This window comes from Daphnia magna, linkage group LG1 (genome assembly GCF_020631705.1).
Source record: "Daphnia magna isolate NIES linkage group LG1, ASM2063170v1.1, whole genome shotgun sequence".
NCBI lineage: Eukaryota > Metazoa > Arthropoda > Branchiopoda > Diplostraca > Daphniidae > Daphnia > Daphnia magna.
In genome coordinates, this window is record NC_059182.1 from 14,020,644 (window position 1) to 14,034,748 (window position 14,105).

Sequence of the window (14,105 nt, forward strand, 5' to 3'; positions counted from 1 at the left end):
TGTTTCCTACACCCATGCGCCGTCTGCACTAACGGCACTGCCCAATTGAAATTTTCAAACGCGCAAAAAAAAAATTCTGTCAAGGCGTCAACGTGTTATCGCAAAATGCCGTGGACGTAAGTCGCCTGAACTTGATCGCAGGTTTCCGGATTGGAAGTCGGCCAATGACATTCCCGCGTTTACCGTTAAAAATTTTATTTAAAAAAGAGGGGGGAAAGGGCAAATAGAAATCAGCAGGCAATTAGATATATCTGTGTTGGTACAACAAGCCAACATAAAATAAAAATGGCGGGGGAACTCTCACATTATGAGAGAAACAATCGCAATTATGCGCAGCTGCACGTAAAAAATTATCGATTTCTCAGTAAAATGAAAGTTGGCGTGACGATAGACGCGACCGGCCCATGAAACCGGATAGCGTCCCTTCAAAAGGAGAGAGAGAGAGAAAAAATAAAGAACTACGGCGGGATGAGATATTCTCCCAGTGTTTTTTTTGTGTGGAGAAAGTTGAATTTGCACTCTCTCCAATGTATACGACTGTCAATGTTTTTGAATTGTAGAAAATTGCCGAATTTTGCTTAAACAAAAAAGGGAAACTATCCGTCATTCCAGATTGAAATGCGCATCAGGAAACCTTCCAAGCACAACCAGCCATTTCCCACTGGAATTTTTTTTTTTTCGCAACTATCCGGAATTTTCTTGTGTTCGTACTTCGCAGGTCAAGTTAAAGTCCGCTATTTTATTTTTTTTTTTTTAACTACAGGTTTTCGTTACGATGGAGTTACAACAACAAAAAAGTGACTTACCAAACGGGCGATTTGTTGACGTAACTGCTTCTGGAACGTTATCAGCTCGCGGGCCTTGTCATCCAATAGACTTCGCATATTTTCGAACCGGTGCTGCTCACTTTCCTTCATCATCTGACAATTACGAAAATTAATATTCAATTAGCTTTCTCCGCAACACCAAAAAACTAAACGAAAACTCCGTGAAAATTATTTGTTTTTGTTGCAAACACTGTTGAATAAAGCGAGTGCTCTAATTAAGCTTAATTATCGTCATGCTACCTGTAATTGTTCTTCTTGTTTCTTTTTTTCGTTGCGCAGAATGGCATTTTCGTGAATTAACTTCATCGTTTCGGCGGCTGCTTGGCTGGCGGCTGCTGTTGTCATCCCGTTTGATTGGATCTTGCCATTCGGTTCCTTCGACTGTTGCATCAGCGTCTGACATTTACGTTGCAGCTCCTCCTTCTCTTTGAGCAATTTGGCCAGTTGGACGCGAAAGGCGCGGTTCATGGCCTCCTTTTGATGGTTCAGCGCTTCCGCCTTGTCGCGTTCGAATCTGTTTATCGCCGACGAGCAGACACCGAAAACGTAAATCCAAACATGCATTATCTTTCCTTCCTTCTTTTCACGCGGCAATGACATTTTCGACTTAAATAATAATCCCATCGGCATTTCTCTCTTTTTAAGTTGGAAGACCGAGGAGACAATAGAAAAAGTCACACGTCAATGTTATTCGTGGCGGAAACAAGCGGGGAAGTCTGTCAAGTGAGTCTACCTGCCCCCCCGTATGTTCAACCATCACACACGGTGATACTATTTAAAGGGCGACACACAGCAGTCACGCCGACAAGCCGTGAAAAAAAATGTCACATAAGAGACACCCAGTATGACCGATGGTAATTGATGAGCTTTGGATGTACAGTACAGCTGATAAACTTGCATACAGGAAAAAGAACATACGTTTGCACAAGACTGTACAGACATCAACGCGGCCCAGATTTTTTTTGAAATATGATGAAGGATGATCTTAAACAGAGTTATTCCATTCCACATCCCCCAAGGGAAAGTGAATAACCGGATGAGAACAGCTTTTTCTTAATCCCGGAAACAAAGACCCCGAGTGGAAAATAAAATATATCATCCGGGAATTTTAACAACCAAACAAAATGAAGTAAAGAAAAGGAGAATTTACCGGTGTGGAACGGTTTCAAAAATAATTATCATTTTTTTTTTGTACTGTGATTTACAGTCGTCAGAACGTTGGAAGGAATGGACGGTGACAAAGAAAAAGCGATTAAGTCAGGTGACAACTGCAACTCACTTTGATCGTTGGTCGTCCATTTCGGCCGCCAAGCGACGCATCTGTCGCTCTTTTCGCTCTTTGACTCCTTCGACGTTTTGATGGTGCTGCTGCTCGCGGAGCGTCAGACTAGACGTGGATTTAGAGGCGGAACTGGTTCCCACCGTCGAAGACGACCCCAGGATGACCGACGGCAAGCTGTTACCATTGGCCGGCTCCGAGGCCATCATCATCTTCCGTGTAAACGAACTCGTCTGCAATGAAAAAGAAGGGTCCATATTTAGGTACAGAACGATGATGACATGCGAATAAGAAGACGAGCGTGATGGGCGTCTGCTGTCATTTCGGTACCAAATTCTGCAAAGAATGTTGGCTCTGGCTTTCATAGTGACCTGCGGCTGGACAATGATCCCACACCATCTGTTCCACTATTCGAATCTTTATTCATATTTCTGTATTTTTTTTTTTTTATCTGTTTGAATTTTGAGAATCAAATTTGTGATTTGAAAAAGCCTTTTCTTTGGACCACTAGATGGACCAACTTTCCATCCACAAATTCGCACGCACCCATGAAACCAGACATCTGTGTTGTTCTTTCTTTCCTTTATTTTCATATTTCGCGCCGCACCTACGGCTGGCTAGACTAACTCGTCGCTCAGCTTCAAAATAGGGCGTTAAAACTAAAATAAATACTGTAATATAAGTAGAGTATATGGCTCAATCGTAAACAACGGAAAACTGGCAGCCGACCACGCCTTATGAAAGCTTTTTATATGCCAACCAATTGAAAATAAAGGTGGAATTTCTCAAAAAGAAAAAGAAACGAATGCCAGAAAACATGGGAAAAAAATAAAATATAAAATTCAATAAAGAAAAAGATGGATGATTTTCTAGATTGGCGAGATGGCTGGGGCGTGTGTGGCAACAGAACGTATGGAGAGCCCCTGATTCCCGCGGTTTGACTCACGTCATTGCCCAATCCGTTCAGGCTCTGGCCTGGCCTCTCTTCATGCGTGTTTGCGTGTTTTGGGTGTTCTAATTTATCTGTATTTTCGTTTCGGCACAGAAGTCTTGTATGGTGTGCAATATTACGGTGCGGTCAAGCTAACGGTACACGAACAGAACGCAACGGTTCACGCGATTCAATAGAAAGGCCTCCACTCATTCTGTTGTACCGCGTAGTTTATACACAGTCGCCCATTCACGAGACAATAGAAAAAGAAGGACATTTAATAACGGCAACAAAAAAAAAATCCAAACGTGAAAATGCTGACCATTTAAAAAACGCAAACTATCTTTTCTCCTATTTCTTGTTCTCATTATCCTTTCTGTTTTTCTTATTTCGCCATTTAATTTTTTAAAATCTGAAGTGTATTGTGGAGGGTCACTGCGATTTTCCTTTTCTTCATTTGGGATTTGTGCCTTGCAATTCATTCCAAAAAGACCGTGAACAATCACCAAACTCTCCCCTCTCACTCCGTGTAAGCTGCACCGATCTCAAGGACCTAAAGACTTGACTCACGCACGTTTCAGGTTGCCTCCCTTGTGATGTAATCACGTCATCTTCCCCGGACTTGTATTTCCACGAGCCCCAAAAAGAAAGAGAGAGGGAGAGAATATTTGTGAGGCGACTATAGAGAGAAGCAACAATTCGTCGCGTGATTTAAAAAAGACGACGAGACGCAACATGCGGAAGTTCACCAGAGCATAATAAGTACACGACGGAAAAATAAATAAATAAACTGTCTGCCAGTGTCGTGCATTACAAGACAAAAAAAAATAAATAAAGAAAAAAACCTACGATAACAACACAATTCATGTGTCACTGGCGATACATCCGGGACAGGATGACGAATGGAAGGACGGAATCTATTATAAAGAATTTTTCCGTTCGCACAGCGAGAACCCGACTGATGTCGCAATTCCTATCGCATATTAAAATATCCGGCATAATAAACAGGCACGCAAGGCATTCCATTTCAAAAATACAATATGTATACACGAATGATGATACGTGGCTTTTCTTACTCTTCTTATTGAATTAGTCGGATGACAGGATAATAGTCGGGTCGATATCCAGTTGGAATGTCACCACACACAGCGTTAGCAACACACAAACTACAAGGCAGTGCGCAGTAAAAACGTCGATCGCCTTTGCTAACAGCAACAAAAAATCAATAATGAATACACTAGATTTCGCGTTTTCTCGTCGTGTTGAAGTCGAACAATTATTGCCATCGAGGTTGGCGATTCCAGTTTCTTTCCTCAAAGACTAAGTCCACTCACGACAGTCTTACTAGTTGGCGTAACGAGTAACGTGTTCGCTGTTCAATGTGCGTGCAAAAACGACGCGTATTTACTAAACACACTCATGGAAATATGCACAAAAACGAAATAAATAGAGAGAGAGAGAGAAAAACAACAAGGCTACCGATTCAGCAGCCGGCTGGCGAACCAAGTGTAAGTCTGTGCGCTGTCGGCACTACGTCGATCCACTGGCTGAGCACGAACTATAAGCGAGACACACCTGGTTGTTCTATTGGCTTTATGAGCGCCGGCTAGCGTACAAGAAAGAGAGACAAGGACAGTCAAGCAGATAACTGGCTGAGACTTTCTGGCCGATCATCGGTGTTGGACTCAGCGTCGTGTGAGTCAACCAAAACACAAATGTAAACAATGAGTTTGCTTTCTCATAGTTGCAACCGCAAAGGTTCACTGTACGGGGACGGGGAAAAGAAAAAAGATTTTCGTTGGAACGATCGAAAAAATTAAGAAAAAATGTTTTCCCACGTTTAAACCCGATCAGAACGGTCGTTTTTGGGGTGGGTGTGGTGGACTCGAGAATTTTCGTTGAATTTTGATTTCGGTTTTCGCACGCTACATACACAAATATCGCGATACTTCATCAAGTTAGAATCAGACAGGTTGAGATGAGTTTCGTGATTGTTCAAGTGGCTGGCCAAGGGGCCTTCGTCGTCATCAAGTTGCGACTCACTCGTCCAACAAACACGAACGAACTGATGGATGCTATAGAAATTCAGAAATTTCCACGTACGCGTTAGAAAAATGTTTCGTCGGTCGAATGAATTCTTTGACTTAGTATTGGCGAGAAAGAGAGATTATTGCACTTTTTTGGGTTGGGTTTGTCGAGCACGCAAATTGTTGAGAGTGACACACGCATTACGGATCAGCGGGATCACAATCCCACTGGGTTGGTGTACTGCAAAAGCCAACATGGCGAAAGGGCGGCAGCTAAATTCCATTAGAACGAAGAATTTCGCACTGAAAGTTATCTGATTCAATGGCACTACTTTTACTCTTGGAAAGCCCCTTGCGTTCTTACATTGAAAAACATGATGGAAATCAAATTATTCATCACCAAAAATAAGAACAAAACAGAAACGATAAAAGCAAACAAAAAGAAAACGTCTTCACGCTCCAAAGATCTGTCAGTCACTAAAGTTGAAGTGAAAACAGCTGTGACCTAAGGACCTAGAAAAGGTTATGGCCCGGTTGCTACTCTCATCTATCTCTTGCCTCTCTCTTTTCGTTCGTTTTGCTGCATTTCTTCTTTCACGGTCATCCTTATTTCTTTAAAGACCCGGGCAACATTTCGCTACAACATCCCAACAAGGTGATATAATGGATAAATCACGATCGAGTATTGTCTAACATGGCTTTGATATAACATAAAAACCATCCTGGGCGTTAATCTAGAACGACCAGTCTGTCCACCTTCTGACGGCCAAAAAAGCCCAAAATTGTTTTGCCAAAATTTCTGCGTATTGCGGGAGATAGAAACGAAAACGGGCATTTCAAAAGGGGGCCAGACAACACTGCCTCAATTGAGCACGACATTCAAGCCAGATGGTTGCTGTCCGTTTTTCTTTAATAACTCAATTGAAGTCAACCAAGGGAAACACAAAGAAAAAAAAGCAGGACCCTTTCCAAGTCGCAATTGAAATGGTCGTACAATGGGACGACAATTAATTGGTGATTTAACAGGAAACCCAGTGAATGCTTGCTGCCCTTCTTGTTTTCTTGTCCTTTTACTTCTATGCGTAGATTTTTATTTAGATATAATGACGATTGCAGGGAGAAAGGAAAAGATAAACATTTTGAAAGGTAAGCCTCGGAAACAAGGTAAGGAAATGATTAAACGAAAACCATGAGGAATGGTAAAGAAAAATGAAGACTTGGCCTTGAAAGAAAAAAAAGATTTTTGAATAAAAAAAAAACATGCCTTAAACGAGTACTAAAGTGAAAGAAAAAACTACACACGCAAACGTACCAAATAAAAATGGTACGAGGCGACGGCGAGGCTGTTGGCTCGGAGGAGGTTAAGAGGCGGGACGGACCGTGTGTATGTGGTTACATTATATTCAGGCCGGTCGATCCCGTCGTGTTCGTCTACTAGTTGATCACATGCCAATCGGGCAGTGAGCCAAGGTTTTTTCGACTTTTATTCCCTTCCTTTTTTTTTTTCCTCCATTATTCATAGTTTAAAAATGTTCGGTGGTTGGATTTCTGCTTTTTCCTTGTATACATTTTCCCCGAGCCGGGTTTTTTCCCCTTCCTTTTTATCCATCACCCTCTGAAGAACCGAAAGAGTAAGGGGGTAGGAAGTTGAATTAAAAAGTAAGATTTTGTTGGGTGTAAATATAGTGCGATGACTGTTGCTAAAATTGCAAAAAGGAAGAAGAGGGACGGCCTTTGTTAACGTGACGCGACATGATTTAACTAGAAAGCTGTATATCTCTCTGCCTCCTTTTTCCTCTGACTCGCAAACTTGCTCGTCGTTACTCACGCATTTTGTAAACATCATGTTTCCGTATGATGGTCCAACCCTAGTGAAACGTGTGCCAAAAAAGGTTTGCTGATTGTTTTCATTCCTACGTGGACTTGAATTTAAAAATTGGCCTGGCATTTCCATACGACGATTGAATTCCATCAAGACAAGCGATAACAGTTGCCGACCAATTAAATTGCCCCCCCCCCTTCTCCACTTGACGTACTACTTCCTACTATGTTGCAACTTACTGCCTACAACAACAACAAAAATTTATAGGTAGATTTTTCCGAAGCGTAGGAATCCGTAATCTGCTATTGGCGAAGCAAAAGAAAAGCTCAACAGCTTTTAACAGGTTTGGGGATCGGCTCCTGTGAGCTGGCGATGATGTCACTGATGCAATTTGCGCAGCCCTTATCCTAATAGTTTACGTTTCTCTTTATCTTCGCTATGCATCCTTTTAATAATACTATTACGACGGACAAAAAACTGTCTATATTTCGCATAACGTGAACGAGGCACAAAAAAAACCGGATGTCTATCACGCACCCTGAATTTTGCTGGCGTTTCAAAGGTTTCGCGATTTTGTCTGAGTTTGTCCTTCACAGTTATTACAGTAAAATATGTACAGGCAATTCCGCTACTGCAAAGGTCGAAACACTATGCGAACCACGATATGCATATAAGCTGCCTGAAGCTTTTGCTTTCAACAAAAATGAAAAAGGGAAAACTGATTAACTGGGCGTTCAGCATATATGTACACGAGAACATTGACCGTTGACGCAAATCTGACATTCGCTCTCTCAAAGCCGATTACGTATACAAAAAATTTGCCAACGCGCATGGCGTAATAGATAGAAAAGGAAGAAGTATCAATGCTGGTCTAATATTTGCAGCCCTATCTCGTTTATACCAAGTCAATCAATAACTAAAGTAATGAATGTAGTTCATTTTTTTAAAAAAGAGACTATTAAAAAACGGCCCGACAACGATCAAACATGGCCACGCATCACACTCACGTCACAATGCCAAATTGAATAGATAATCGAAAGTTTTGGAATTAAAAACATATTTCATAGTAGATAATTACAAAGGGAAGTGCGTAGATGATTTTCACCCATCGCTCGAGACGTCACCCCGAGCAAGTCCAGACATGACAACAAGATGGCGAACGATATTTTCAAAGAAACACAGCACGTGGTTGTACTAACCTAAACGGAGAGACGGTGAAAGCCTCCAGTATTTAAAAAAACGTAACTCCTTTTCCCCGAAGTTTGGTGAACAGGAATCGTTTTTCTATTTCAAAAATAAACAACTGATGACTGAAGTAAACAACGATCGGCGAGAGGCACTGCCAGGTGCGTTATGGTAGGAGGGTGCCAAACTTTCGACTGAACTGAGTTTGATGGCCGGTGCCTGGCTGCCGATCGCGTGTTGCTGTTGTGAAACCCACCCACTCGGGTGGTTCAGCCCCCCGTACACAGGCACGGCTGATGACGTAGCCACGGCAATGTGAAGGGAAAGTCCGTTTTTTAATGGCCGACACAAGGAGGAAAGGGAATAATAGCACTATGGAGAATGTAGAGGCAGAGAGACAAACCAGGTGAAAGAACTAGGAACTAAGATATGATACGTTTGAGTGTTCTTTTGCCAAACAGTTTGCTTCAATCTAATGAACCGCAACAATTTTCTCTTTTGTTTTCTGGGTTACAGGCGAGAAAAACGACCAACACATCGAGAAAAGTATCTCCTCTGTTGGAACACAAACGACGAGGAATGTTGCACTTGCATCGAAAATATACCAGGGTATAACATTTTTGCACTTTTTATGTTAAGAATGTTGACAAAAAAAATAACATGGTTCCAATGAGGAGCACGACCGTCATGCCCTTCTGTGGGTCACATCTTTCGCGAATGATCTATTGCGTTTCTGTTGTGAAGAATGGCGCCAAAAGAAAAAGAAAAAAAAAGGTATCGATACAAAAGTGTGATTGATCGTTTGGTGGTCTCTTGCATTTTGATTTGCAATGCATTTATCAATAGTTTATCAACATGCAACACACGACCGACAGTTATTGCATTCCTCGCCCTGCCCATTTCGACCGATTTTAGAACTCGAGCAAAACGCCCCGTTAAACGTTTTCCATGGAAAAAATAAGCTATATCAAGTGTCGCTAACAATTAAGTCTTTCAAGATACGATGGCCATAATGGATGGAAATCGTCACCATGTGTTTTGTGGCTCCATTGCTGCGGTTTCTGTTCCCCATTTATAGAACTAACCGCGAACAATTTCGGGCAGCTTCTTAATGACTCGATCAAGTTTACGACCGAGACACACAGGAATTTACCAAAGTATGTGAGAGAAACAAAGAGGCCCACTTCAGCCCTATCAACATCACGAAATGAGGCGGAATACAAAAACCTTTCAAAGGAAATCCCTCTCTTCCATATATTGTTTAAAGAGAAAAACAACGAATGCTATTAGGAGGCCTACTTACCGTTTTTGTTGGCTTCATTGCATCAGCTTTCGTTCGTTCGATGTTCGGGATTAAATTAAGACTAGTAGATTTTTAAGGGAACTAAAATATTAGCACTTGTTTTAGGATGGTTTCTTGTTGGGGGCAGTAAATGTGAAGAAACAGCAACGAAAAATAATAATAAAAAAAAATGAAAGAAGAAACTAGAAAGAAGAGAAAGTTAGAAGAGACACCGCGTCTGCAGACGCTCAGAGCTGAAATGAAACGTTGGGCGCAATTCGAAGCAGCAGAGACGACACGATAAGGAGCGAAACCAGTGGAAAATGCGACCAACGGGATCGGCCTGTTTTTACTCCCCATACCGACAAATATACCCGAGATCCAAAAATAATCTTTGTGTTGTTTTCCCTCTCACTTTATTCCTGTTTTTCGACTTCAATATGTCGCCCCGCTAGGTCGACCGCGCTGATATACGCGCATCCTTGGCTTGTCGCCATTTTCTTTTAAATTCTTTTAGACCCAACTAGTGACGGCCTAAAGTTGGAAAAACAGAAAAAAGGCGTTTACTTCTCTAAAGTTCCGTTTCTTTCTTAGTTTGTTTATATATATATATCTGACAAAGATTCGACACACAGTGTGGTAAAAGAGACAAAGAATTTAAGGCTGTGACAGTTCATGATAGGAGACGAGAAGATAGATAGAAGACAAAATATTTTGGCGATGAGGAAGTCCATTAGATTGATGGATTCGTGATGAAAATAGGGAATATTAATTTTGTAATAATTTCAAACGTGTTTGAATTTGCGCAAAAAACGGGGGGAACGACATTAACCATTAATTTCGCTACATAATGCTGTTTAGGCAAACATCTGTGCTTCCAGCTGTTAAGATTACACGTAATAAGCAGCATGCTTTCTTTTTAAAAAAGAAAAAAAAAAAGAAAAAAACAGAGGATTACGTAAAACAATCAAACGATTTTGCAGAAATTTTGGGGTCAAAAATTTGTGTCCCTGCCGAAAAAGGGATATTTTGAATCTACATCAGGAAAAAGAGCTCAAAGGGCGATAAAAGAAGCGTACTTTACTTCTCCGCACAACTGTCAATCTCGATCGGGAAGACCTGCGTGATTTTTCCGATTCCTTGAGTGCTGCCTGTACGAAATAGTAGCCTTGATCCTGTCCTAATGAATTCCGGGTGCTGCAAGAAACGGAAAAGCACCGAAGCCGTATCATTGGTAACAATATGTTTGGCTGCCATTATTCCTTCCAGTACGGCCGTCTGTTGGATGCTGCCGATGTGCACCGTTGTCTGGAAGCCTTTATGTATGCTCGTCGAATGAAACAGCACAACAATTGTAGCCTACAATAGAGAGTGCAACAATGACGTCGTCATCTTTGACTGGCACAATAATCTACTACCTGAAAATAAAGGGTAGCTTGCGGTTTTAGGTGCGAATCAGCTAGAATCATTCCCTTCCGAATATTTGGCAACTCGATGTTGAGTGCTAAGGAAGCGCTCTGCCCTGCTCGGACAATCCGACACGATGATTTATGTCGCTGGATCGACTGGACTTGAACCGGATGAAATGATCCATCTTCTAGAGGTCCAAGCAACAGGTTCATGTTTTCCGTCAAGACGCCTTGTGTTAAAAGGCCACCCAAGACCGTGCCCACTTGAGGTAGACAAAACGTCTCGTAAATTTGAAATTCTACTGGCTCCTGTTCCATCTTTTCGCGTTCCAATGCGCCCCACCCTGGCGGCAATAAATGCAAAAATTTGGTCAAGAGATTAAGCCCTCGGCCGGTTACGCTCGACACCACAAAGATGGGCACGGTTGTCTCGGATAGCGAGGCTGCGCCAGCCGTAATGACATCATCTTCAGTTTCTATGCGGAATGGCACCTTATTGCATCCTGGACTTTTCAGATGAGTTTCCAAATGCTGGATAGTGTCGGCAAGAACTTGCGGTCTGGTGACGTCCTGCTTGGTGATGACGATAAAGAAAGGAACTTCCAGTGCCAACGCCAAGCCGAGATGCTCTCGGGTGGTACCAACAACTCCTGACGTTCCAGAAACGATAAGCATGACGTAATGAGGCGAATAAGAAGTTAAACCCCGAATGGTTGTTCGTAGGTATTTTTGATGACCAGCCAAATCGATGAAGGTCAACAATTTCGAACAGTTATCGCAAATTTCTTCAGCCGTAGTAGCCTGTTCGTAATTTACAATCTGGCCACTCGAATCGAAGCCCAAAATGTCATGGCTGACAGAACTTGTTCGACCCGTCTGAAATTCATGTTTATGACGAAACATGTTAAGCCGGGCCAGGCCACGGCCGTTGTCCAGCTGACCTTGCGTCAACACGCCGATTAATGTCGACTTGCCGACTTCGACATTTCCCAAAACTGCCACCCGCAAATCGATACTGCGCTGGTCATCCGGAACTTTCCTTACTGAAACAAGCAACAATAAAAAATTATAATACTAATTCAAAATGAACTGAAGATTAAAAAAAAAATAAACAAACCGAGCACTTCCGCTACACTGAGATCCGCCATAACTTCATTATCGGTGGCATCTAAAGACCTGTAAAACCAAGTGATTAGATTTAGGAATTTTAATGTGAATCAATAATAACAGACCTTCTTCTTAGGATAGTGACAGAGGCACCCAAACGTCTAGCCATGTTGCTTAAAGTATCCAGTGAAGCATCCATATCCGAGCGTGACAAACCATGGAGAAATCCATCGTCCCCTACTCCGATTTCGTAGATCGCCTCACCTTGCCCTTCACGCAAACGCCATTTCATCTGTGCAGTCACCGAGAATAAAAATTCATTTGATAAATTTAGAAGAATTAAATTAACCGGACAGTCATTGCAAATCACAAGTAGAATGTTAAAGACTCTCAGAATTTCGGTCAACAACGGCTCCTTTTTTTAATCTTCCCTGTCGGCTACTCAAGTCTAGACGAAATCAGAAAATACTTTCACACCGCAAGCTGATTGCAATTCAACAAAGTTCCCTATTTAAGAATTTGAAATAAAACGCACTAGATGTCTCTTAATTTTTATCACGTGGTTGGTCACTTTCAACTGACGTAATGTGAAATAACCGCACGCGTAAACAAAACCTGCTTAAAGCGCCCTAGATCAAAGGTTCGTTGAACTACTTCTGCTGAAGTAATCAAAAGCTATTCTATTGCCTGATTGTCTGATATGACTAAAGATTGATGCAAAACTTGGATTCATTCATCATAATAATTATTACAAGCGGCATTCAAACACCGTTTTTTTTTTACACATGTGGTATTAATTATGATGCCTCCATTATTTATTGTTATTTTGATCGATGCATGTCGATGTTGTTCATACCTGAGTTACAAGGTGTTGGATCCGTTGCTCAGATGGATTGACTAATTTCAGTTTGTATTCAATGTTGCCAGACTGCGGTTCTGGGGGTAGATTCTTCTGTTGATTATTATTACTAGCCAGAGGATCAGCCAATTCAAACTGAGAAATCCAATCGTCATCGTCTGAATCTGAACCGTTGTCGTATAGCCCCAGAAACGCATCCATAGGGTCCTATGGAAGAAAAAAAAAAATGTAAATACATAATTAAAAAAAAGAAAGTGTGGCTTATTGGTGCGAGAATTCTGCTTCTATAGTCTGCTTATCTGGGTCAGTAAATAGTAAAATCAGGGTATACTTTCGCTAGACTCCCATAAATTTGTAAAAAACGTGCCAACCCAGTTGGTCGCATTCAACAGCAAACAAAGGGATATTGTAAGAAACCTGCCCATTTGTATAGTACTTTACAGTAGCCATGGGGGATGAAAGGAAAAGAAATCTAGAGGCAAGTTTGAACATGAAAAAGAACCTAACGGATATCTGCTGACGTCACGTGACAACAAAGGACGGGACGGTTTCCCTTTCACTGAGTGTGATGAAATATACTTACAGGGCTCCCAATGGATTTTGTTTTGTGACGTTTATTTTGTCGTTGTTGCTGTTGTATGAATATGGCCATTATCAGTGGAAGACTAGATTTATGACGAGGGACCGTAAACTGATCAACCACCAGCTTTGGGGACGAGAACTAAAATGTGTATTTGTTGTGGTTCGCTCGAGAATAACAAAGCTAGGACACTAAAATTAAAACTGGTCGAATGAACCTTGCCAAATGCGACACTGCTTGAGCGCAATATTTGCTTTTTTTTTTCGTTGAACTCTACGGAAACTATTTATACTACGGAATTTGTAGGCTGGTTTACACTTGGCATCAAAGATGGGTCGACAAGAGGTCGACATGAACACAACACAACTGGGCGCGAAATTGGCTATACTGTAACGTAAGCTGCTGTCCGAGGTATCATTTCATCAGAAAATGATTAGATCACCACTTATTAACGAAGCCACACATCACAAATACACTTCCAAGCTCGAACTGTCCTGTTTTATAGGCCAATTCCACGGTTTTAGACGGAACTTTGCCAGTAGAACAAACGAAAACCAGCAAACCGGGACTTTTTGTGTTTGGTTTCACCCTCTCTAGTTCCACTATCGTCAGCATTTTATGGATACACTCTTCGTCACCCATACTAAAAGCGGTTCAAGCAAGGTACTATGCGCCTCGGAAGAACCAACCACCATAGATCGATTTACATTTACCTTGGCTGGCTCCCGGCTTTATCATCCCAAAATGGTTTAGGAAATGTAGAATTTCGATAATTAAATAAGCATTGAATAAAAGCA

General features: G+C 41.6%; 2 protein-coding genes across 2 annotated transcripts in view; both read right to left on the bottom strand.

Moving 5' to 3' along the window:
* Nucleotides 1-9,613, bottom strand: part of LOC116922817 (protein MLP1) — a 30,736-nt gene extending 21,123 nt beyond the window's left edge. The window contains 4 exon segments of the mRNA XM_032929263.2: nt 807-920; nt 1,068-1,341; nt 2,107-2,339; nt 9,375-9,613. Of these exon segments, the coding sequence (XP_032785154.2) occupies nt 807-920; nt 1,068-1,341; nt 2,107-2,339; nt 9,375-9,392 (639 nt within the window). The 5' untranslated portion in view covers nt 9,393-9,613.
* Nucleotides 9,614-9,930: 317 nt separating this feature from the next.
* On the bottom strand, nt 9,931-13,940 carry LOC116930307 (GTP-binding protein 2). Its single transcript, XM_032937706.2, has 6 exons — nt 13,312-13,940; nt 12,726-12,935; nt 11,995-12,161; nt 11,880-11,938; nt 10,772-11,805; nt 9,931-10,712 (listed from the first exon to the last, which is right to left on the bottom strand). The coding sequence occupies exons 1-6, from the start codon at nt 13,378-13,380 to the stop codon at nt 10,434-10,436; spliced, it is 1,818 nt and encodes a 605-aa protein (XP_032793597.2). The 5' UTR covers nt 13,381-13,940; the 3' UTR covers nt 9,931-10,433.
* Between the last annotated feature and the right edge of the window lie 165 nt (nt 13,941-14,105).

Bases quoted from the DNA above. Each gene is read 5' to 3' on its own strand.
- LOC116930307 (XM_032937706.2), bottom strand. From the start codon at position 13,380: ATGGCCATATTCATACAACAGCAACAACGACAAAATAAACGTCACAAA. The intron at 11,806-11,879 runs GTTTGTTTATTT...TGCTTGTTTCAG, and splicing joins CAGTGTAGCGGAAGTGCTCG to TAAGGAAAGTTCCGGATGAC. The intron at 10,713-10,771 runs GTAGTAGATTAT...TCTCTATTGTAG, and splicing joins AAGCTACCCTTTATTTTCAG to GCTACAATTGTTGTGCTGTT.